The sequence below is a fragment of the Hirundo rustica genome, chromosome 25, assembly GCF_015227805.2.
Source record: "Hirundo rustica isolate bHirRus1 chromosome 25, bHirRus1.pri.v3, whole genome shotgun sequence".
Classification (NCBI taxonomy): domain Eukaryota; kingdom Metazoa; phylum Chordata; class Aves; order Passeriformes; family Hirundinidae; genus Hirundo; species Hirundo rustica.
In genome coordinates, this window is record NC_053474.1 from 5,639,629 (window position 1) to 5,661,696 (window position 22,068).

Sequence of the window (22,068 nt, forward strand, 5' to 3'; positions counted from 1 at the left end):
GGCACAGCCGTAGTTCCAACGTTTTTGCATTCCATGCTCATTTCTAGACCAATCTTTGTGTCTAATTTCTTCCAAGTCAGCTCTGAGGTGGGGCACTAAGCCTGTTCCCAGTCTCATTTGATCCCGGGTGCTGAAGTGATTGATGGGCACTTTTATCAGAGTTTGGTGCTCCATCCCTCTTTTTCCGTGGTTCTCTCTTGCCTCAGGGTTTTACTTCTGGGAAGCAGAATGCAGGCTGTGTGTAATCCTAACGCTGCCATTCTTTTTGACTTCTTGGCCACCTCCACATCTGCTTCGTAAATTATAAATTCCTTGGAGCAAGGACTAATCTTATGCATGCAAAACGATTTAATTCAGTTTGGGTTTAGCTGGGGTAGAATTGAATTTGGCCTGCAAGAACAGAAGTGGAAGGAATTTCTGGGACATGCAGGGAGGTAGGGAATCATTAGGGATGTCTCCTGACTCTCAGTTTCTTATGGATGCACTTTTGTTACTGTACTTTTCATTTTAGACTTTCAAAGACGGTTCAGTGAGGGCCCAGCCTTGATGACTGGTTAGGAAACTCAGTAGCTAAAAGATAATGGGAAGTCAGAAAAAAAAAAATAATTATAGGCTAATATAGGTTAATGTCTGCCTAGAGCTTGGGAGGACGTAATTAAAGGTAGAAGGATTTTAATTGTTGAATCCCAGATTCTTTTTGTTACGTGTGTAGACAGATGTGTGTCTGTTGGTGATAACGCTGCTTTTACCAAATGATGGCATTTTGTGGTGGTGTTAAACAGCCGGGGGTGCTGTGAGTCACAACGGAGCTGCGGTACCCATGGTTTCATTGTGCTGTTCCTCCTGGTCACTTTTCCTCCTGGTAGCTCTGGAATTGAGCTGAGAGTGGCTTTAGCAGGGATGGCTTAGGAAAAACTTTCTCCCAAGGAAGGGGGAAAGAAGCTCCTTCCTGGTGGTGTCCTCTCGTTGTGAGCAGCAGAAAAGTGCTGTGTTTGTGTTTTTCTTATCTCTTCCTGTGGCATTTTCCCCTTCTCCTCTGGAAGGCGTGTAGAGGAATGTTTTATGTAAAATAAAGCAATTAAAGATGCCCCTGTCATTTCACAAATTTAGGTATCAAAGCTTCACCATCCACACAAAAGAAACTTGTGCTACAAGGCCTTCTTTGTCCCTGCAGACACTGAAGCGGTGCTGGAATCGGACTTTTGATTTCCCAACTTGGTCTCTCCTGAGCAAAATCCCAGCTGTTTGCAGCTCCAAATCCTTAATCACCCAACAAACTTCCATGAAAAACACTTAACTGCAACTGTTTCTCTTTTTAATCCACAAAAAGCAGCAAGATGAGGTTGAGTGTCAGGGTCCCCAGTAGTTTTAATATTTGAGGTTTAGGCTGTCTGATGCCTGATTCCTTGGGCAGTCACATTCCTGGCTGCACTGGAGTGTTTGTGTGCTGTTTATCCAGCAAAAAACGTGGCTAGGGATCAGGACATCACGTAGGTGGGGCACAGGGTGGTTCCAGGTGAGGAATGGCCTGGGTTCGATCTGCTTTGGTTATGAAAGGTTGCACAGATCTCCTCACAAACCCAGACAGCCTCTGCTGCTCCTTGGGGGGAGGTGTGAAAAGACACTCGGGATATTCAGCTGGGACAAGTTATCAGCACTGAGCAGGTTTTTAGGAAAATTGGCCGGGTTTTCTTGGCTGGGGTCTCCTGTGGCTCGTGCGTGTGTGTGCTTGAACTGGAGTGAAGGGAGAGTGCTGTGGTGGTGGTCCCTCTGGAATTGCAGTCAGTGGATATATTTAGACTGTCTGAATTGCACTTGGGTAGTGTGGGAGTTGCTTAGTAGAAGCAAATGATTTTAGGCATTTGCTTTCTCTCAGAGCATGTTTAATTAATAATTGGAGACAATAGAACTCTGCAGGGATGGTCTTGTTGAATGTGGGGAATTTTTCACATGGAGTTGGTGAAGAATAGTGAGCACAACAGGGCTGGGACTGGGGTTTCTGCTCAGTTTTGCCTTTTGGCAGCGTGACCGTGCGAGTTCTTCGCTGGGAGCTGGGGTTGGAGCGGAGGCAGTGGGTAATTCTGGCAGCTGCCCTCGCGGAGCACAGCTCCTCCAGCCAGGCTGCCTCCTGCCCTGGGAGCAGCTGGATCTGAGCCTGTCTGACACTGGTGGGTGCTGCTGGTGTTTGTTCTTCCAAAGTGAAGTCCGCTTTAAGTGATGCTTAACTCCTTAGGACAGAGATTTTGCCCTGTTCCTGGCAGTGTCCAAGGCCAGGTTGGATGGGGCTTGGAGCAACCTGGGACAGTGCAAGTTGTCCCTGCCATGGCAGGGGTGGAATGAGCTGGGGTTTGGGGTCTCTTCCAACCCAAACCGTTCCATGATTTCTGATGTGCCTGTGAAATGTGCTCCCGATAACTGCATGTGTTGTCTGTGCTGGGGTTGAAGGCATGGAGTGAGTCCCTTGTCACACAAACCATGTGACAGCACCTGTGGCTCAGCTCTTGAAGGTGGTTTCTGACCTCTGTTCCATTAAACCTGTTGAGTTTTCCTGGGAATTTCCTTGTGTCCCAGTGAACTGCACAGGGCTTTCCTTTCCCTCACACTGCAAGGGCTGTGCTAATTTGATACTCAAGTAATTTGAAACATAATTCCTTGCTGAAATGAAATGTCTGGTTTGGCTGATCTGTTTCACAGAGGTTTCTCCATAGTGGAGGGGTAGCTTGGGAGGGGAACTGGAACATTTAATTTGGTTTTCTGCTTTGTGTTGCCCCCTGAAAATTTCTCCTGAGGTAGAAGGAGCACGAGTCAGTTGGCTTAGTTGGATATTGCAAGTTGGAAAATCCTTGTGATATACAGGGGAGAAGAAACACCCTGAAACATTCAGAAAGTTACTCTGAGACTCTGTTTCCTCCAAGTCCATGGATTTTACTGTTCTTGATGGGCAGCTGCAGATAAGATTGTCCAGTTGGGTTTGATTGCCCAAGTGACCTGGTGTGCTGGTTTTGGGACTTCTCCATGGTTGTTGCTGTTCTGCTCTGCTTCCTTGTCGTGGTGCTCACTCAGGAGGAGCAGAAACACTTTCACATTACTGAATTTACAAAATTCAGTGCTTCCAGAAGACTGCAGGTATTTCAGTGGATATTTTGTACGAGTGTGCTTTGAAAACAGGTTTGTTTCAGAACTTGTCCTGCCTGTTTTCTCCTCCCCTCTCCCCAACTTTGCTCTCCCTTTAGCAGCTCGTTGGTGGTTTGCTGAGTTGCTGTGACCTCCTTGTGGTTCTGCAGAGCAGGTTGTGATCCATTTTTGTAAATGAGTGAAGCTTTACAGTGGATCTGAGCCCCACAATCCCTCCCCAGCCACCCAATCCATCCCCAGCCTATTCCTCAGGAACTGCCACAAATTTCAGCTGCTGATCAGAAATCGCCTCGATAAAGAGCTGTTGCAGAGCACTGTAATAAAGAGCTGTTGCAGAGCATTGTCTCTGGCTTGCCTGGCTCTGAGAACTCCCTCTTAGGTGTATCAGGGATGATTTCCAGGCTGTTTTCCCCGAGTGCTGATGTCAGGCTGAACAAACGCTCCTTTGTGCTGCTGCCATGTGATGCTGCTCCCTCCCGGCAAGGAGCTGCTCTCAGCTCTCCTGTTACTCCTGCCTTTGTTAGGGAGAACTTCTGTTCCAGGGCAGTTGTTTTTATTGGGAACATCTGGCTGTGGTTCTTGCCCTGTTCAGACTTTGATTCTGGGGCGAAACTCGAGTGTTGCTAAACGCTCGGTGAGTCCCTGACAGTGTGGCACGAGGTCACTCACCTGTTCTGACAGAGGTGCCCCGGCATTGCAGTTAAACGTTGCTGCGTCCCTTTTCCACATCTTCCTCCCTCTGAATTTAAACCTGAGAAGGTCAGAGTCGGGCTGGCAGTGAAAGGAGAAGCCCCCCAAGGTCAGATCTTAGCATGGCCCCAAGCTGGTGTGTAAACCCACGGGTCCAGGCACACACCTGGGTTGCAGAAGATGGTTTTCTCAAGGTGTTGCCAGCTCCAGCAGGACAAAACTAAGGTTGTTGCTTCCCTAATCGAGTGTTTTTGAATCCTGCACCCCAATATGTGCCTGAGACATGGCAGGGTAACCTAAATTCCACGTTAATGAAGCTCTTCCCTGGGTGGATAAAATGGGAGGAAAAACATAATTAGCTGAGGAAGGAGAGCCCCTCTGCAAGGCTGCCTTTGCTGCAGTTATTTCTGTCCCCTGAATCATTAATCAGCCTGGCCCCGTGCCAGGGAAGGCATTAGCCAATCTGCAATTTCAATGGCTTTTTGCTTCCAGTGCTAATGGTAGTAGCAATTCTAACCATGAATCCTTTACTACAAAAATAGTAGTTAAACCACCTAATCCTGTCTAATACTTGTGACTTCACATTCTTTCTTTACCCACTATTGTTATGGGAGAAGGCTAAAAATAGTGCAGTAATCAGTTGATGGAGCAACGTATTTTAACCCTGGCTCTGGTTGTCAGTGGCAAACCTGTTGTGGAGGGTGTGCTGCTTTCCTTGCTGTCAGCTGGGGAATGCATTTCCCCTCTCCTGGATGCTATAAATGTGTCTGGATGCACTCAGATCTGGGAGTTTTTGAAATGTTCCTGTGTGAGCTGTTCAAACAGGGCAAACTCGAGCAGCCTCCCCCAGCTGCAGGAGGATTTGTTTCCGTCTGCAATTTGTCAACCTTTAGTTCATTTAAAGAACTTTTAACAATTTTCAGTATATAAATCAAAGTATCCAGCAGTAGTTTTTGGTTTTCTCCTCTCCATTCAAAGGATGTTTCTTGGTTTTGCTGATTTTCGTTCTTCCTGTCTCAGTTCTGGTGTCCTTGTAGTAATGTTGACTTTTTTTTGAGGTGTGGTTTACTAGAGAAATGTTTGGTTGGAGTTTTTTGTTGTTTGCTTTTTTTTAATTGCAAATCGAGCAAGATTTAAAATATGGAGGCCAAATAGATGGAAAGGTTACATTCATATTTGCAGAGTGCACAGGGGTTAAAAATAAATATTCAAGGAATAATCACACTCTGGAAGTGCTCTGGGTAAGCACCTGGAATGTACAGTCAGGGAGAACTTGGAATCTCTCATCTTGTTTTCTCACAAATGAAACAATGCTGGAAAGAGACTGGAGCAGCCTGAGCTGGTGGAAGGAGTTCCTGCCTGTGGCAGGGGCTGGAATGAGATGGGCTTTGAGGTCCTTTCCACCCTAAATCAGTCTGGAATTCTGGGATCTTAGAGCTGAGAAATCAGGACATTTGTCTCTCTAGAGAGATCTAACAATAATATCATTTCCCACATTTCTCTGCAGCCGTGGAGGAGCGAAACAAGAGAGATCCCCAGCAGGGTGTGACCTGCAGCCCTGTGCAGAGCTGAAATGCTGGGGGGCTCCTGCAGGCCCTGCAAGAGCTCAGCCAGCGGCAGCAGCCAGCCCTGCCATGGAGCTGGGCTCCCAGCACCCATCCCTTGCCATGCTTTTGTGTGCCAGCATGGCCAGGAGGAGCTCAGGGTGCTAGGCCCTCGTGGGAAGTGTCTGTGGGATTCCCTGGAGTTGGTTGGCAGGGCTGAGGGCAGCAGTGGTGCCTGTAATTAATTCACTGCAGATCAAAGCAAGATTGAAATGATGCGTTTGCATGTTCCAGCTTCAGGAATTCTGCCTTTGCAGGGCCCATCCTGCCTCGGTGGGAGCAGATCCCCCCTGGCCAGGAGGGGAGCTGGGGGAGAACAAATGCTCCAGTGTGAGGGAGGGAAGGTGGATCCTGGGGTTGGGAAGGGCTGGGAAAAGGGAAAGGCAAGGGCAGCCTTGGGAATGGGGCCACGTGAGGAGAACCTGGAGAGCTGGGGCTGACGGGGGTTTGCTTTGGTTCCTCTCTAACAGAATGGGCTAAATAGAGATCATTTAAACCCTCTTCAGTCACTGTTACCCCAATAAATACAGGCGTTTGATCCATTTAGTGTCCAACACTCATAAATCGGGCTTCGTGGTGCACTTTTGGAAACAGTTTAGATCATCACTAGAATATTTCTTAGCTCAAATATTTATTAGCAAATATTCTTTAGATTCTTTTTCTCCAAAGGAATTTGTAGTTAGTTTTCTGTATTTTTTCCTTCTGTATGCCTGATTGTTTTATTTCTTTGTTTAATTCCACTTGCCTTTTGCTTCCTGGGAAACATCTCTTGTTTTATTTCTTTGTTTAATTCCACTTGCCTTTTGCTTCCTGGGAAACATCTCTTGTATGAGGAGGAAGAAAAAGAATCCTTTGGGGTTGAGAGTGAAATTTAGCCTTGGGTAGCTTGGCTGCCAGTCTGCCCAGGTGAATGTAAATTCTATATAAATGAGGATTCCTTAATACATAAAAAATTGGTGTACAGTCCCCTGGGATACCTGAAAAGTTGATACTGCCCTGCACTTGGAATTTATATGTAAAGGTCATTTTAGCAACCATATTTGCTTAATATACGGTGCAGTATTAGCACAGATTGTTGACATTAATATTTACCTAAAATCACAATTCAGTTGCTTTGCTGGTTGCTCTCAGGGCATGAAAAAACCCCTTGGATTGTTCTAGAATGGAAAATTAGATCCTGGAAATCTGCAAGGTAAAATCCCTGTTGTTCTCATGTTAATTTGTTGGGTCTTCAGCTCCCTGTTTAGTAATCAGAAGGACAGTTCGGGGCCTGGCTGCTCTTAATTGACCTGAGTGCAGAATCCCTTTTGACAAGTGCCTTTCCCCCGGGCCTGGCTTTGCTGGGATCAAATGAACCGGAGTTTGCAGCACCAGCAGGGCCCTGGCTCCTGGCAGGAGCTGAGCTCTGGGGCTGCTGCAGGATTGGGGAATCCTGGAATTCTCTGGTTGCATGGAATCTCCGGTGGTTTGGTTTGGAAGGGACCTTGAGGATAATCCAGTGCCACCCCTGCCCTGGCAGGGACACCTCCCACTGTGCCAGTGTCCAGCCTGGCCTTGGGCACTGCCAGGGATCCAGGGGCAGCCCCAGCTGCTCTGGGAATTCCATCCCAGCCCCTGCCCACCCTCCCAGGGAACAATTCCTGATTCCCAATCTCCCATGCAGCGCTGCCCTCTGGCACTGGGAGCCATTCCCTGTGTCCTGTCCCTCCAGGCCTTGTCCCCAGTCCCTCTGCAGCTCTCCTGGAGCCCCTTTAGGCCCTGCCAGGGGCTCGCAGCTCTCCCTGGAGCCTTCTCCTCTCCAGGGGAGCACCCCCAGCTCTCCCAGCCTGGCTCCAGAGGGGCTCCAGCCCTGGGAGCATCGTTGTGACCCCTTTGCTGTGTTGCAGTTTTTTACCCCGGGGAATGCCAGGGCCTGGTCTGGGGTGCTGTGTTAGGGCTGGGGCAGGAGGGGTTTGGTCCCAATCCCTGTCTGTGGGTTGTTCCTCCACTCACTCTCCAGGGTGATCCAGACCTGTGGATCATCGGGGATGTCTGTGATGAGCATCTGAGTCTTTGCTCTTCTGCATGAGATAACTTGGAAAACTCTAAATCCGTGACAGGGTGTGTAGAGAAGGGGCTTGGAGAGAGGGAAAAGCGTCTGTGCCTGAGTTTGTGGGGGGGTGGGTGAGCAGCAGGTACCAGCGCACAGAACATCCCCCCCTCCGGAACTGTGCTTTGTCCCTGTCTGGTGCAGCTCCATCCATTCAGAAGTGTTCCAGACACTGACAAGGGCTGGTGTCTGGCTAGCTTTGGGACAAGGAAGGCATTTGCTTCTGAGCTGTTGTCACTGAGTTTTGCGATGCTGAGGCTGTCAAATCTTATTTAAAAGGAAAGGAGGTGCAGTTGTCCTGTGTGAGGTTGCTGCCTGACGTGAATGAGCCGCTCGAGGGGCTGGAAAATCCCCGTGAGTGTGTTTGGTTCCGAGCTGCTGAGAGGCTCCTCTGCAGAGTGTGAGGTTTGAAGTGGCCATTGGCTGCGGGATAAATGGGGTTGGGATGCAGTCTGCTGTACAGGAGAGGTGAAAGCATTCCATGCTTTTTGTCCTCCTGGAATAGGATTGGGTGTCTGCTGTTGGAATTGGGAAGTGTGAAGGGGTTGGGAGGATCAGTAGGGTGAAATGCAGGGTCCTGCCCGGGGGTCACCACAACCCCCAGCAGCTCCAGGCGGGGGCAGAGTCTGGAAAGCAGGGAAAGGCCCTGGGGGTGCTGGTGACAGCCTGAACCTGAGCCCAGGTGTGTCAGGCTGCTGTCACCTGGGCTGTGTCAGCAACAGTGTGACCAACAGGAGCAGGGCAGTGACAGGGAGTGTCCCTGTGCTGGCACTGCTGGGGCACGTCGTGACAGGAGAGACACTGAGGGGCTGGAGAGAGTCCAGGGCAGGGAATGGGGCTGGGGAGGGGAATGGAGCCCCAGGAGGGAGCTGGGAAGGGGCTGAGCCTGGAGAAAAGGAGGCTCAGGGGGCCCCTGTGGCTCTGCACAACTCCTGACAGGAGGGGACAGCCGGGGGGGTCGGGCTGTGCTCCCAGGGAACAGGGACAGGAGCAGAGGGAACGGCCTCAGGCTGGGCCAGGGGAGGCTCAGGGTGGACAGCAGCAGGAATTTCCCCATGGAAAGGGAGCTCAGGGATTGGCACTGCCCAGGGAGGTTTGGAGTGCCCGTCCCTGGAGGTGCCCAAGGAAGGACTCAGGATGTGGCACTCAGGGCTCTGGGCTGGGGACAAGGTGGGGATGGGCACCGCTGGGACTTGATGGTCTCAGATCTATTCCAGCCTCAATGATTTGGGAGAATGAGTGAGATTTGGAGGTCTGACAGAGAGGAATGTGCACTGGGAATCCAGCTGTGTGTGTTACGTGTGCAGTGGTAATCCAGCTGTGTGTGTTACATGTGCAGTGGGAATCCAGCTGTGCCTGTTGGGTGTGCAGTGGGAATCCAGCTGTGTGTGTTACGTGTGCAGTGGGAATCCAGCTGTGCCTGTTGGGTGTGCAGTGGGAATCCAGCTGTGTCTTGCTTTGTCCCTCGTTTTCCAGCAGAGGGGTGAGAGCTGCTGCAGGGCAGAGGCTGTTTCCCCCAGCCTCAGGAAGTGCAGTGATCCAGTGGTTCTGCTCCAGTTTCCAGTGTCTGGCAGCAAATCCCACTTTGGGATCTGCGCTCCCACCGGGCAGGCAGGGAATGATTTCTGAGTCAGTGGAGTGGCTGGAGCCGGAGTGTGTTACAGTGACACACATTCCTGTGTTAGTGTATTGCTCTTCCTGAGTGAGATTTAGGTAATTCCTGAGTGCATCCACACGTTCCATGGCGAGGGGAGGGATGTTCTTGTGCTGTGAACTTGCTTTGGAATTCGTTCTGGAGCGTGGTGCTGGTGTCCAGAGCCTTGATGTAGTGCAGTGGGGCTCCAGAGTGAGTGTGAGGGAAGGGAGGAGCTCTCTCATCCTCAGGAAGGGGGCAGCTCGCTCCTGTGAGGATGTGGCTCTGCATCCCTCTCCTGGGCACAGCCTGCCTGGAATAGGCTGGACCAGCTCAGCCTTGGGGTGCAGCTGTCGGGGAGCTGCAGGAGCCAGGAGTGCTTGGATCACTTCCAAAGCCATTGGGACCCCAGCTGCCCTCTCCTGTGTGATTCCTGAAGAATGTGGTGCTCACCTCTCCCTCCGAGGAGCCGGGGTGTCACGTCAGATCCGGAAGTCAGGGCATCGCTCCCTCGTGCAGCCGATTGATCCTGGCGTTGTCTTCTGGGTTTCCTTCAAATCTCTGCTTCAGTGGTGAGCCACATTTTCTGGTAATCAAATCTCATCGGCGTCAGCGCTCATCTGGGGAGAAGTTCTGGCTCTGGACCTCGGTGTTTGTCGTGTTTACATCATCCTGGCTCTGCTCTGTGCTCCTCAGAGCTCGGGGGTCCTGAACAAGAACAGATCCTGATGAGGTGGAAGATCAGCTCTGTTGTTTAATTGCCAATCCAGAGGAATCCCTGACTTCTGGAATGCAGAGGTGTTGGAAGTCCTGGCTTTGGCTTTGTGTTCTGCTGTTTCAGACACTTTGTTCTTCCTGGAAGGAAAACAAAGGAGCCGTGTGATATTTGTGTGCAATGAGGTGAAAATGTGTTGCTATTTAACATTACAAGCCCTGAGAAATGGGAAAAAGATCTTTCAGGTGCAGTCTTTGAAAATCAAATAAATAGATCCAATGATCAGTGAAGGTAAAGGAACTGTGTGACTGAGAGAAGCAGCCTGAGAATTGCTGTTTATGGACACTTGAGCACAGAGTGGCCAAAATCAGGCACAAAGACCTGATTTAGAAAATGCTTTTATCTGTATTTGTTGTGATTATTAAAAGAGAGATGATAAGGGATGTGAAATACCTGTGAATTAATAATTTCTTCATTCCCTCACCTCTGATAGCTGATAGAGAAGGCAATTTTTATTTCCTGCTTTTCATCATGGCTGGACTAAGGATATTTGGGAAGGGGCTGGGGCAGCCTGTTTCTCCTGTGTGGCATTGTCCTGTTGGAGCGAGTCCAGAGGAGCCACCGAGTCCTGTGCAGGGCTGGAGCAGCTCTGCTGTGAGGAGCTGCTGGGAGAATTGGGATTGTTCAGCCTGGAGGGGAGAAGGCTTTGGGGTGATCTCAGTGTGGCCTGAGGAGAGGGACTGGGGACGAGAGCTTGAGGTGACAAGAGGAGATGGCTTCAAACTGACAGAGCATTGGTTTAAATTGGATACATGGGAGAAATTGTTCCCTGGGAGGGTGGGCAGGGGCTGGGATGGAATTCCCAGAGCAGCTGTGGCTGCCCCTGGATCCCTGGCAGTGCCCAAGGCCAGGCTGGACATTGGGACAGTGGGAGGTGTCCCTGCCATGGGATGGGATTTAGGATCCCTCCCAACCCAAACCATTCCCTGATTCCATGCTGACCAAATCAAATGCAGATATAATTTAATATCCTGCTGGATTTTTCTGGGAATGCAATGACTGGATCTTTGAGCAGCTTTGTTTTGAGGTTCCCACAGCTCAGCACCCGCACACCCATGGGAGATGATTTGTTTTGGGGAAGCTGCTGGACACACTGCGAGCAGCTTTTGTGGTTTGCTGGGGCATCACTTCAGCAATGAGTTCACATCACCTTCTGAATCCTCTGTGCAACTTCTCCTTTCCTCTGATGTCTGATGGAAATAATAATTAGCTCTCTGCCAGCTTGTGTGGTTTGGCACATCTGGGGGCTGCAGCACTTTCCATGAGTTCAGCTCGAAGTGCTCCATGGAAGAATTTGGTCCCAGTGACGTTTGTGTGGCACCAAGCAGCTGAGCTGTGTCAGGTGCAGAGCAGGGGTGGGGCTGGCAGGGGAGGGAAGTCCATGGGGCTGCAGTTTTGGGAAGGGTTTTCACTCAGTGCCCATGTGACAAATGTCACTGCAAAAGGTGGCAGGGCTGAGGCAGAACTGAAAATAACTGGGCTGAGATACAGTAACAAGAGATATCTGATTTTTAAACTGGGATTCTGGGTGACTGACCCCTGAGGATTTGAAAACTGTAAATATTTACTCAATAATTAAATAATATACCACTAATCTTTTGTGAAGTATGATGACCATGGAAAAGAAGCATTTAGACTGAAGGGGATTTCTGGAGGTTAATGTGGTGCTTTTCTTCCATCTGATTCTTAGTTGAGATCTCCAGAACATTGTCTTAGCTGAGATCTATAGAATATTGACTCAGAATAGAAATAAAACATAATCCCAAGGTCTCGGTGCTGCTGGAAGTGGTGCTGCAGTGTCACAAATCAGGGTTAAGGTCAGTGGTGGTGGTGTAACATTGCAGTGTTGGTCACTGGAGGCCCATGAGCATCTAAACAATTCTTGGGAATTTGTTTTTGTCCTGTAACTCACCCACCAGGTACTGCTGAGCTCCTTCCTCAGCCTGGGGGGGCTCTGTGCTGTGCCAGGACTAAACCCTGTGGAAACCTGCAGCGTCCTGCAAGGAGCCGGGATCACTGTGGGCATTACTCACGTAAAAGTGCTTTAGAAACTGCTCCCTGTGCAGCAGAGCGGTGCCTCGGCCCTGCTGGGCTGCAGGGAGTGTGTAAACCCTGAGTAGGAGGGGAGTAGTTCCTGCCTGTGTAGGGTGTTTGTGGCTCTGGGACACAGGAGTGCGGCTGGGGAGGGCAATCACCTGCTCCTGGGCCCAGCACGTGGCTCAGCTGCTGGGCTTTGGCCTCGAGTCCAGAGTTGGGGTTTCTTTTTTAATTTGCTTCCTCCTGTGTGCTCAGAGGCTGAGCCTGGGGAATGAGGAGCAGGGAAGGGTTTTCCTGCATTTTCAATGTATCCAGTCCGTGTCAGGCACCTTGGATCTCTGCTCTGGGACAGGGACAGCACCAGGGCAGGCTCAGGCTGCAGAGAGGGAAAGGTTCTTCCCCCAGAGGGTGCTGGCACTGCCCAGGCTCTCCAGGGAATGGGCACGGCCCTGAGGCTGCCAGAGCTCCAGGAGCCTTGGGACAGCGCTCCAGGGATGCCCAGGGGGGATTGCTGGGGTCTGGGCAGGGACAGGAGCTGGACTTGGATCATCCTTGTGGATCTGTTCAACTCTGTGCCTCTATCAACTCACTTATCCAGTAGTTTCAAGTTTATGCTTTATTTTTCTGCTCTAAATAGCTCGGTTTTCATCAAATCAGACTGTTGTGTTTTTCTTCTTCATGTCAGTGTAACCTGAGTGTAAATTTGCCAGGTTTATACAGATTTTCCTTTATTCTCACCTGAAATGATGCTGGCTCCTCATGCCTTGACTCCCTCAGCTGAACCCACTGTGAAATACAAGCAGAGACAGTTGTGTTACGCTTTGTGCGTCTTAAAAGTAATTGCTGGTTTTTCCTTTCTTGTGCATGTGTAAATCTAACACACATAAATAAATCTGTGTGTGATAATACATGTGTGTATATAATAATGGAAGTGTAGAAATGTTGTAACTGCTGGGAGTGTTAAAGGTTAGTCATCCTCTGGAGCTCCATAACCTTGTTTCAGGCTCTCATCTGGAATGTAGCTCTCAGTCTGGAGCAGAAAACTGGCAATAAACTCTGATTATAATAAAAATAACAGCAAATAAAAGCATTTCTTCATGGCTTTTTCTCTCCCATCTATGAATAGGTGCGTTCCATGGATGAACTGAACCACGATTTCCAAGCGCTGGCTCTGGAGGGACGGGCTATGGGAGAGGTAAGTGAGAGGCCTGGAGAAAAAAAATCTGTATTTTGGGAGGGGGAGGAAATGAAATAGCAGGTTTTTGAGGCTGCTGGGATGATTGTGATGCTGAGGGTTCTCTGTTCTGCCTGTGAGGTGTGTGTGTGTGTGTGTGTGTGGTTGATCCAACCCCAAACCTGCCAGGAGGGAGGAGCAGCTAAACCTCCACTCATCCAGCAGGACAGAGTGGCTGGACAACAACAGCTCGAAATCCAGCTGGGGACAGGTGTCCCAATCCTTGGAGCAGGTTTATTTTGGGATTCACTGAGCTCAGAGCCCGTTGTGCTGTGGGGCATTGTCTGCTGCCCTGTTCCCACTCCTGGCCACCTTTTTTCTGGCTCTTTCAGAAAGGCCGGGCTGTGTTTAAGGTTTGGAATACCTGGGCAGTGTGAGCAGGAGGGATAAGGGCAGCACAGAGATAATGGGCCTGCAGTGAACTTCACAGAACCCCAGCCAGAGTTAATTTAATCTCTCACAGCAGCAAGGAGGGGGCAGATCTGGGGGAAATGCCCACTGCTTTTCTTGGAGAAAAGAGAATTTATTTAGTTTTAGAGTGAGCTGAAAGAACTTGTTCCTGTAGGTTCTTGGAAGTTGGATGGAAAGACTCCTTTGCCTTGCCTGGTTCCTTTTGTCTTTAGTGAGTCTGTTGTGGAAGGACAGAGGAGAAAATCATGCCTGGCAGGAGGATGTTCATGTGTGGCAGCCCAGCTTAATGCAAGTCTGAGGCTCAAGTTTATTTCCTCCACATTGAGTCCCTCCTGTCTGTTACCCAGTGCATGACCCAGGTGTAAAAAATAAAAATCTCTGGAACCCTGAAGTTGCTGTTTTGGAGAAAAGAGCAAATCAGGACTGTGGCGTGGTGGGATTCATAAGAAGGTGCCCTCTCTCAGGTCAAAGCCTCCTTCCTTCCCCTGTTCCTTCCTCCTTCCCTGCTTCCCATCCTTGTCCCCCCTTTCCCTTCTTGTCCCCCCTTTCCCTTCTTGTCCCCCCTTTCCCTTCTTGTCCCCCCTTTCCCTTCTTGTCCCCCCTTTCCCTTCTTGTCCCCCCTTTCCCTTCTTGTCCCCCCTTTCCCTTCTTGTCCCCCCTTTCCCTTCTTCTCCCCCCTTTCCCTTCTTCTCCCCCCTTTCCCTTCTTCTCCTCCCTTTCCCTTCTTCTCCCCCCTTTCCCTTCTTCTCCCCCCTTTCCCTTTCCCCCTTCCTTCTGTGGAAAACCATAATCCAAAATTGCATTTTGATATGACTTGAGAGGAAGATCCATTTCTCCAGGTTGGATTAATTTACCCCAAGATTATTGACTAAAGAGGAGGTGAAAAGGATTTTCAGAGGAGCAAACCTGACATTAAAAAGCTGCCTGAAGCTGCTGCACAGCAGCTGCTCCGTGTGCAGCTTGCCTGTGGAATGCTGGGGGTGGGAATGTTCCAGGGAGATGATTTTGTGACACCTCCTTTGGGCAGGAGGTTCGTTCTCAGAGACAGAGCCCAGGCTGGCTGCGAGCAGGTTCACAGCGAGCGCGGCACTCGGCTTTGCTCATGGTGACACGAGGTCACGGAGCTGAAATGCCTGAAGGAATTCCTAAAAATGCTGAGTTCTCGCAGCTTTTGGTTTATTTAGGCATTTCTGAGAGGAGCGGGATTAGGTTTGTGTTTTGGAGCTTTGCCTTCCAGTGATGACTCATTTTTTTTTCCCCCCTTCTTGTAACTGTGATGCAGAAAGTTTTGGCAATGGCATTCTTCTGTCACTGGGCTTTTCCACATGCTGGGATGAGCGGGTTTTTCCAGGAAAGGTGACATCTCTCCCTTCGCTATTTCTTGCTTCCCTTGGGGTTTTTCTGCCTCAGCCCCACAGTTCCTATTCTTTATCCATTGACTTTTCTCTCTGTCTCTCCAAGGCTGATTTCAGGAGATCCCACAGGATCTGTGTTGGTTTTCAGGACCATATTCCTCACCTGGATTTTATGCAGTTTAGATGCCTTAACAAGGCACTGGTGGTTTCTGCCCCTTCTTCTGCTCCTGGAATAAGAAGGAAACTTAGGGAGAAAGTCAGAAAGTCTGAAATAAATGATAGTGAAATAAACTGATAGTAAAAAAACCTGGAGGAGAAAGATGAGGAAGAGCATTCCTACATTTAGTGTTAGATGTCTTTTATCTTCTTGTTTTCTTGCTCCTTGTTAAGCACCATCGTAATTTCAGTGATTGAAGGAGTTTGTGAAGACATCAGAGCAGTTTTTTAAACAGCACTGTCAAACAGTTAAATCTCTTATCTATCCTGCTCTCAGAATGTAGGTAATACTTGGAGATCAACAGATATCCTTATCTGGGAACATGAGGAATACTTTAAAAACCCCCACAACTTTCATCTCTCTTGGGGCTGTTTCCATCCGCGACTCCCAGCTCATATTCCTGAATTTCCCGTGAGTGGAAGTGCGGTATTTTCCCAAGCAGGGACTGAAAAGAGCCCCAGCGCCCCTTTTTCTCCACTTTAGACTGTGAAAGCTTTGTGCTGTTGGTAGTGACCGTGGTCAGTAATGCTGAAGCAGCTCTGGGGGCAGGGGATGCTGCCCCTCTGCTGCAGCACCTTGTCCAGGCTCTTCTCTGGGGTGGAGGAACTCACCTTGGAGCTTTGTCCAGCGGTTCCATGTGGGTGCATTTTGGTGCAGTGGCTCAGCCCAACACATGAGGCCATTAAGGCCTTGATCCCACAGCCCCGACCCTTATAATTGCTTAACACAAGCCCTGCAAGTTCCCTTTCTCCCCCAGCCTCGGGATGGGGAGATGTGTATCTGCTTTCCTTGCTGAAATCCCTTGGATCAGTTGCTTTGCAGCAGGGAGTATCGGTGCAGTGTCTCTGGGGATAGTGGGCAGCACAGAGGGGCTGTGGGGTGCAGTTGGGTTTGTCCCCTGCCCCTTACAGGCGTTTGGGACCTTGCATTTGGAGCAGGTTGTGCAAAGTGTGTCTGGAGTCAAGGAGCAGCTGGGTGAGTTGCTGGTGAAACTTAATCCAGACTGTGGGAGGAGGGTGGGGACACAGAGCCATGAGGCAACTGGAGGTGCTTAACTTCAAACCTGGAATATTGGGCTAGCTGGGAATTGCACCCTGCCCTGGAAGAGAAATGCTGGTAAGGAATATTGTGCATTTAACTGAAAGTGCTTAACTCTTGCTGGGCTGCTGCCCTTGCAGGTGGCAGTGCTGGGAACACTGAGGGAGAGCACTGAAACTCCTGCAGCTCCCTGGGGATTGTTGTAGGGGAGCTCTGGGACATCAGAACCTGGAGAGGCACTTTGGATCTCTGCTCTGGGACAGGGACAGCACCAGGGCACGGCTGGAGCTGGGCCAGGGCAGGCTCAGGCTGCAGAGCAGGGAAAGGTTCTTCCCCCAGAGGGTGCTGGCACTGCCCAGGCTCCCCAGGGAATGGGCACGGCCCCGAGGCTGCCAGAGCTCCAGGAGCCTTGGGACAGCGCTCCAGGGAGGCACAGGGGGGATTGGTGGGGTCTGGGCAGGAGCTGGGTCAGTGATCCCTGTGGACATCCCAGCTCAGGATATTCCATGATTCTGTGCCCATGTTCACGGTTAGTGCCCCACTGGTGCAGCTGGGAAAGTCCTGGAGAAGCCCCTGCAGAGGGACACAGTCACAGTGGTTGTGACACTGGGGCTGGACACTTCTGTACCTGGTTTAAAGAAAACAAACCAAACAAAAATTAAGAAAAAAACCCCATCCCAAACTAAACTCCTTTGCCTCTGCTTTCCATGCTGCTGATGCCTGTGCTGTGTTCCCATGAATTTATGATTCATTGGCCCCATAAATTTATGATTCATTGGCAGACGGGGAGTACTGGCAGTTGGGAATAATGTTTGGGTTGGGTTTTCCAGTTTCCCCAGCTCTGACAGTTCTGGAAATGGGAGCAGTGGGGCCAGGATGGGGATGGGAGCATTGGGGCCGGGATGGGAGCAGTGGGGCCAGGATGGGAGCAGTGGGGCCGGGATGGGAGCAGTGGGGCTGGGATGGGGATGGGAGCAGTGGGGCCAGGATGGGAGCAGTGGGGCTGGGATGGAGATGGGAGCAGTGGGGCTGGAATGGAGATGGGAGCAGTGGGGCCGGGATGGGAGCATTGGGGCCGGGATGGGAGCAGTGGGGCCAGGATGGGAGCAGTGGGGCCGGGATGGGGATGGGAGCAGTGGGGCTGGGATGGGGATGGGAGCAGTGGGGCCAGGATGGGAGCAGTGGGGCTGGGATGGGAGCAGTGGGGCTGGGATGGGGATGGGAGCAGTGGGGCCAGGATGGGAGCAGTGGGGCTGGGATGGAGATGGGAGCAGTGGGGCCGGGATGGGAGCAGTGGGGCTGGGATGGGGATGGGAGCAGTGGGGCTGGGATGGAGATGGGAGCAGTGGGGCTGGGATGGAGATGGGAGCAGTGGGGCCGGGATGGGAGCAGTGGGGCCGGGATGGGGATGGGAGCAGTGGGGCCGGGATGGGAGCAGTGGGGCTGGGATGGGAACAGTGGGGCTGGGGTGGTGATGGTGCCACAGCAGCTCCCCTGGCACATTGAGGAAAGCTCAGGGCGGGGCTGGGAGCCTGAACAAGAGCACAGGGAATGATCAAACATTCCCAATCCTGTGCTCCCTTTCCTGTTCTTTCCCCAGTGCTGTGAGCGGTTTGAGTCCTGGGGTGGGCAGGTCACTGCCTGTTCTGTGCAGGGCTGTGCAGGACTCCTCCACACCGTGCAGGGCTGGCATTGCTGCCGCTGCTCCCCTTGCATTGCTGCCAGGTGCTCCCCTTGCATTGCTGCCTGTGCTCCCCTTGCGTTGCTGCCTGTGCTCCCCTTGCATTGCTGCCGCTGCTCCCCTTGCATTGCTGCCGCTGCTCCCCTTGCATTGCTGCCGCTGCTCCCCTTGCATTGCTGCCTGTGCTCCCCTTGCGTTGCTGCCTGTGCTCCCCTTGCATTGCTGCCGCTGCTCCCCTTGCATTGCTGCCTGTGCTCCCCTTGCATTGCTGCCTGTGCTCCCCTTGCATTGCTGCCGCTGCTCCCCTTGCATTGCTGCCACTGCTCCCCTTGCATTGCTGCCGTGCTCCCCTTGCATTGCTGCCGCTGCTCCCCTTGCATTGCTGCCAGGTGCTCCCCTTGCATTGCTGCCGCTGCTCCCCTTGCATTGCTGCCTGTGCTCCCCTTGCATTGCTGCCGCTGCTCCCCTTGCATTGCTGCCGCTGCTCCCCTTGCATTGCTGCTGTGTGCTCCCCTTGCATTGCTGCCGCTGCTCCCCTTGCATTGCTGCTGTGTGCTCCCCTTGCATTGCTGCCGCTGCTCCCCTTGCATTGCTGCCGCTGCTCCCCTTGCATTGCTGCCGCTGCTCCCCTTACATTGCTGCCTGTGCTCCCCTTGCATTGCTGCCGCTGCTCCCCTTGCATTGCTGCCGCTGCTCCCCTTGCATTGCTGCCGCTGCTCCCCTTGCATTGCTGCCGCTGCTCCCCTTGCATTGCTGCCGCTGCTCCCCTTGCATTGCTGCCTGTGCTCCCCTTGCATTGCTGCCGCTGCTCCCCTTGCATTGCTGCTGTGTGCTCCCCTTACATTGCTGCCGCTGCTCCCCTTGCATTGCTGCCTGTGCTCCCCTTGCATTGCTGCCTGTGCTCCCCTTGCATTGCTGCCTGTGCTCCCCTTGCATTGCTGCCGCTGCTCCCCTTGCATTGCTGCCGCTGCTCCCCTTGCATTGCTGCCGCTGCTCCCCTTGCATTGCTGCTGTGTGCTCCCCTTGCATTGCTGCCGCTGCTCCCCTTGCATTGCTGCCTGTGCTCCCCTTGCATTGCTGCTGTGTGCTCCCCTTGCATTGCTGCTGTGTGCTCCCCTTGCATTGCTGCCTGTGCTCCCCTTGCATTGCTGCCTGTGCTCCCCTTGCATTGCTGCCGCTGCTCCCCTTGCATTGCTGCCGCTGCTCCCCTTGCATTGCTGCCGCTGCTCCCCTTGCATTGCTGCCGCTGCTCCCCTTGCATTGCTGCCTGTGCTCCCCTTGCATTGCTGCCGCTGCTCCCCTTGCATTGCTGCCTGTGCTCCCCTTGCATTGCTGCTGTGTGCTCCCCTTGCATTGCTGCCGCTGCTCCCCTTGCATTGCTGCCGCTGCTCCCCTTGCATTGCTGCCTGTGCTCCCCTTGCATTGCTGCCTGTGCTCCCCTTGCATTGCTGCTGTGTGCTCCCCTTGCATTGCTGCCTGTGCTCCCCTTGCATTGCTGCCTGTGCTCCCCTTGCATTGCTGCCGCTGCTCCCCTTGCATTGCTGCTGTGTGCTCCCCTTGCATTGCTGCCTGTGCTCCCCTTGCATTGCTGCCGCTGCTCCCCTTGCATTGCTGCCGCTGCTCCCCTTGCATTGCTGCCGCTGCTCCCCTTGCATTGCTGCCGTGCTCCTCTCCCTGCTCTCTCCCTGCCCCAGATAACATCTGGATCACATCTGGGGCTTTGTAAAGCGGAGCAGGACCTGCAAACACCCCTGGACGCCCGCTCTGCCTTCCCTACCTGTTGCTGCAGATAAACCCAGTTCTGCACTGCACAGATGGCTGCTTTTATCTTAATATTTGCCTTGTCTGATGGGGATCAGTTTTCTTAATTTGTCTAATTCATAATCCCATCTCAGGGGGATCTCTGTGCCCTGCCTGCTGGAAATATTGCTTTTGCTGGTGATGGGTTTGTCCTCCCCTCCTCCCTGCCCTGCTAAATTGAATATCGGCCTAACTCGTAAGTCCTTTGTAAGAGGGCTTAGCAGGATTATTTTCATACTGGATAGGGTCAATTTTAATAAAAACCAGGGAATGAATAAACGACTCTGGTTCTAAACTGCTGCTTGTTCTTTTTAAATATCCAACCTGCAGAGCAGGATGAGAGTCATTTAAAATACCTTTTTTTTTTTTTTTCCTTCCATTGCCACTGACAACTTTCCCTGAGGAAAAATTCATTGTCTCGGCAGCCTGTTGCATAATTCAGTGCAGATGATTGCTGCTTGCTAACTCCGTGTTGGTCGGAGCAGCACTTGACAGAACAAAGCTGCACCCACCCCCCATGCATCTGTTAATATTGGCTTTTGGGTTTCCCTGCTATCTGTAAATAAACGTGGAATCTCTGTGTAAGGTAAACATCTCTCTTCCGTTTGTTGCTGCTCATGGTACAGAGCTTCCAGTTGGAAACCTGGAGCTTCTGGTGTGGAAGGGTTAAACTGGAGGGGACAGAGCTGGGATTGTTTGTGCAGCAGATAGTGAGAAGGAAAATGTTTTATGACCCTTGTCTGTGATTCACTGCAAAGCTCAAAAGGTGTTGGGGTGCAGTTCTGCAGGATCGTGTTGGTAGAGGTTTTGTTTTCCTTAGGAAAGGGCTGGAGGAGAGCAGGGCAAGCAGGGAAGGGCTGGATTAGCTTCAGATCCTGCTCCAGCAGGGAAATGCTCTTGCAGACCCAGGAGTGCTGCAGCTGCTGCAGGTGTGAGAGAATCCCAGAGTGGTTTGGGTTGGGAAGGACCTCAGAACTGATCCTGTTCTACCCCAGGGACACCTCCCACTGTCCCCACGTCCAGCCTGGCCTTGGGCACTGCCAGGGATCCAGGGGCAGCCACAGCTGCTCTGGGAATTCCATCCCAGCCCCTGCCCACCCTCCCAGGGAGGAATTTCTTCCCAAGTAGAAATGAAGGATGGGAGGGGTTTGGCCTTGCAGGACAGAGACAGGAAAGAATGAGCAGAACAGAGTGATTTCCAACCGTAGCAACTCCATGATTTTCTTTTCAAGGATACAGGAGAGCGATTTTTACAAGGCCTGGAGGGACAGGACCCAGGGAATGGCTCCCAGTGCCAGAGGGCAGCGCTGCATGGGAGATTGGGAATCAGGAATTGTTCCCTGGGAGGGTGGGCAGGGGCTGGGATGGAATTCCCAGAGCAGCTGTGGCTGCCCCTGGATCCCTGGCAGTGCCCAAGGCCAGGCTGGACACTGGGACACTGGGAGGTGTCCCTGCCAGGGCACTGGGTGGGATTTATGGTCTCTTCCAGACCATTCTGGGATTCCATGATTGGAGCTGTGGGTGCAGAACATTTTGTCTCCTGCACTGTGGCGTGTTTCAGGGGAAATGGGAAGTGTTTAATTGCAGCTAAAATACAGTTTAATCAGTTTGTGCTGCTTTCTGTTCAAAATTCCTTGCGCTGCTATGAGGAGAGTTGTCATTTCTGCACTATGGCAACAGCAGGAGAAAACCAAATCTGTGTTTGAAGGAATATGGGAGTGACAGAAGCTTAAAAAAAGTTTGCAGGACACCTGATGTGTGTTGATGTTCATAAATACCGGAGAGCAGGGGCTTGGCTGTCACCTCCTTCCTGGTGCAGATGGAGGAACAGGTTCATCTGTGCTTGGAAATGAGTGTTGCTCGTGGGAGCCTCCTGCCCTTCCATTTGGAATTATTCTGGGATTGCATAAGGGGGAGCATGGGGCAAGGTCGCTGCTTTTATCCTCCAGCAGCCTACGCCGTGTTGAGGGTGTGAGGAGAAATCCTGTGCGAAATCAGCCTGAAAACCGATTGGTTTTGTAAACAAACAGCTCTTTGTTGAGTTGAGGAGGAAATGGAGAGCATAACTTAGTGATTGTGGTTTAAACCAGCACACCAGAGCTGTGAAATCAGTTATTGCTGCTTCCTCTGCATCCAGCAGCTGATTTACTCCTCAAGTTCAGCCTCACATTTGTACGTCTGCTGCTGGAGTTATCGGCAGGAGTTGATATCAGTCAGGATATTGAATTTGATATCAATCAGGGTATTGAATTTGATATCAAATCAAGGTATTGAAGTGGTTATCTGGAGATTTAATTTGATAGCAGTCAGGGTATTGAAGCAGATACCAATCAGGATTTATCACCACTCTTGATACAGGAGAGAGATCC

General features: G+C 51.5%; 1 protein-coding gene across 8 annotated transcripts in view; it reads left to right on the plus strand.

Moving 5' to 3' along the window:
* The window catches only part of PUM1 (pumilio RNA binding family member 1), a 94,383-nt gene that overhangs the window by 6,659 nt on the left and 65,656 nt on the right, over positions 1-22,068 (plus strand). For all 8 annotated transcript variants that reach the window (XM_040086024.2, XM_040086027.2, XM_040086031.2 and 5 more), the window contains one exon: positions 13,090-13,158. In XM_040086024.2, the coding sequence (XP_039941958.1) occupies positions 13,090-13,158 (69 nt within the window). The remainder of the gene's footprint in view (positions 1-13,089; positions 13,159-22,068) is intronic.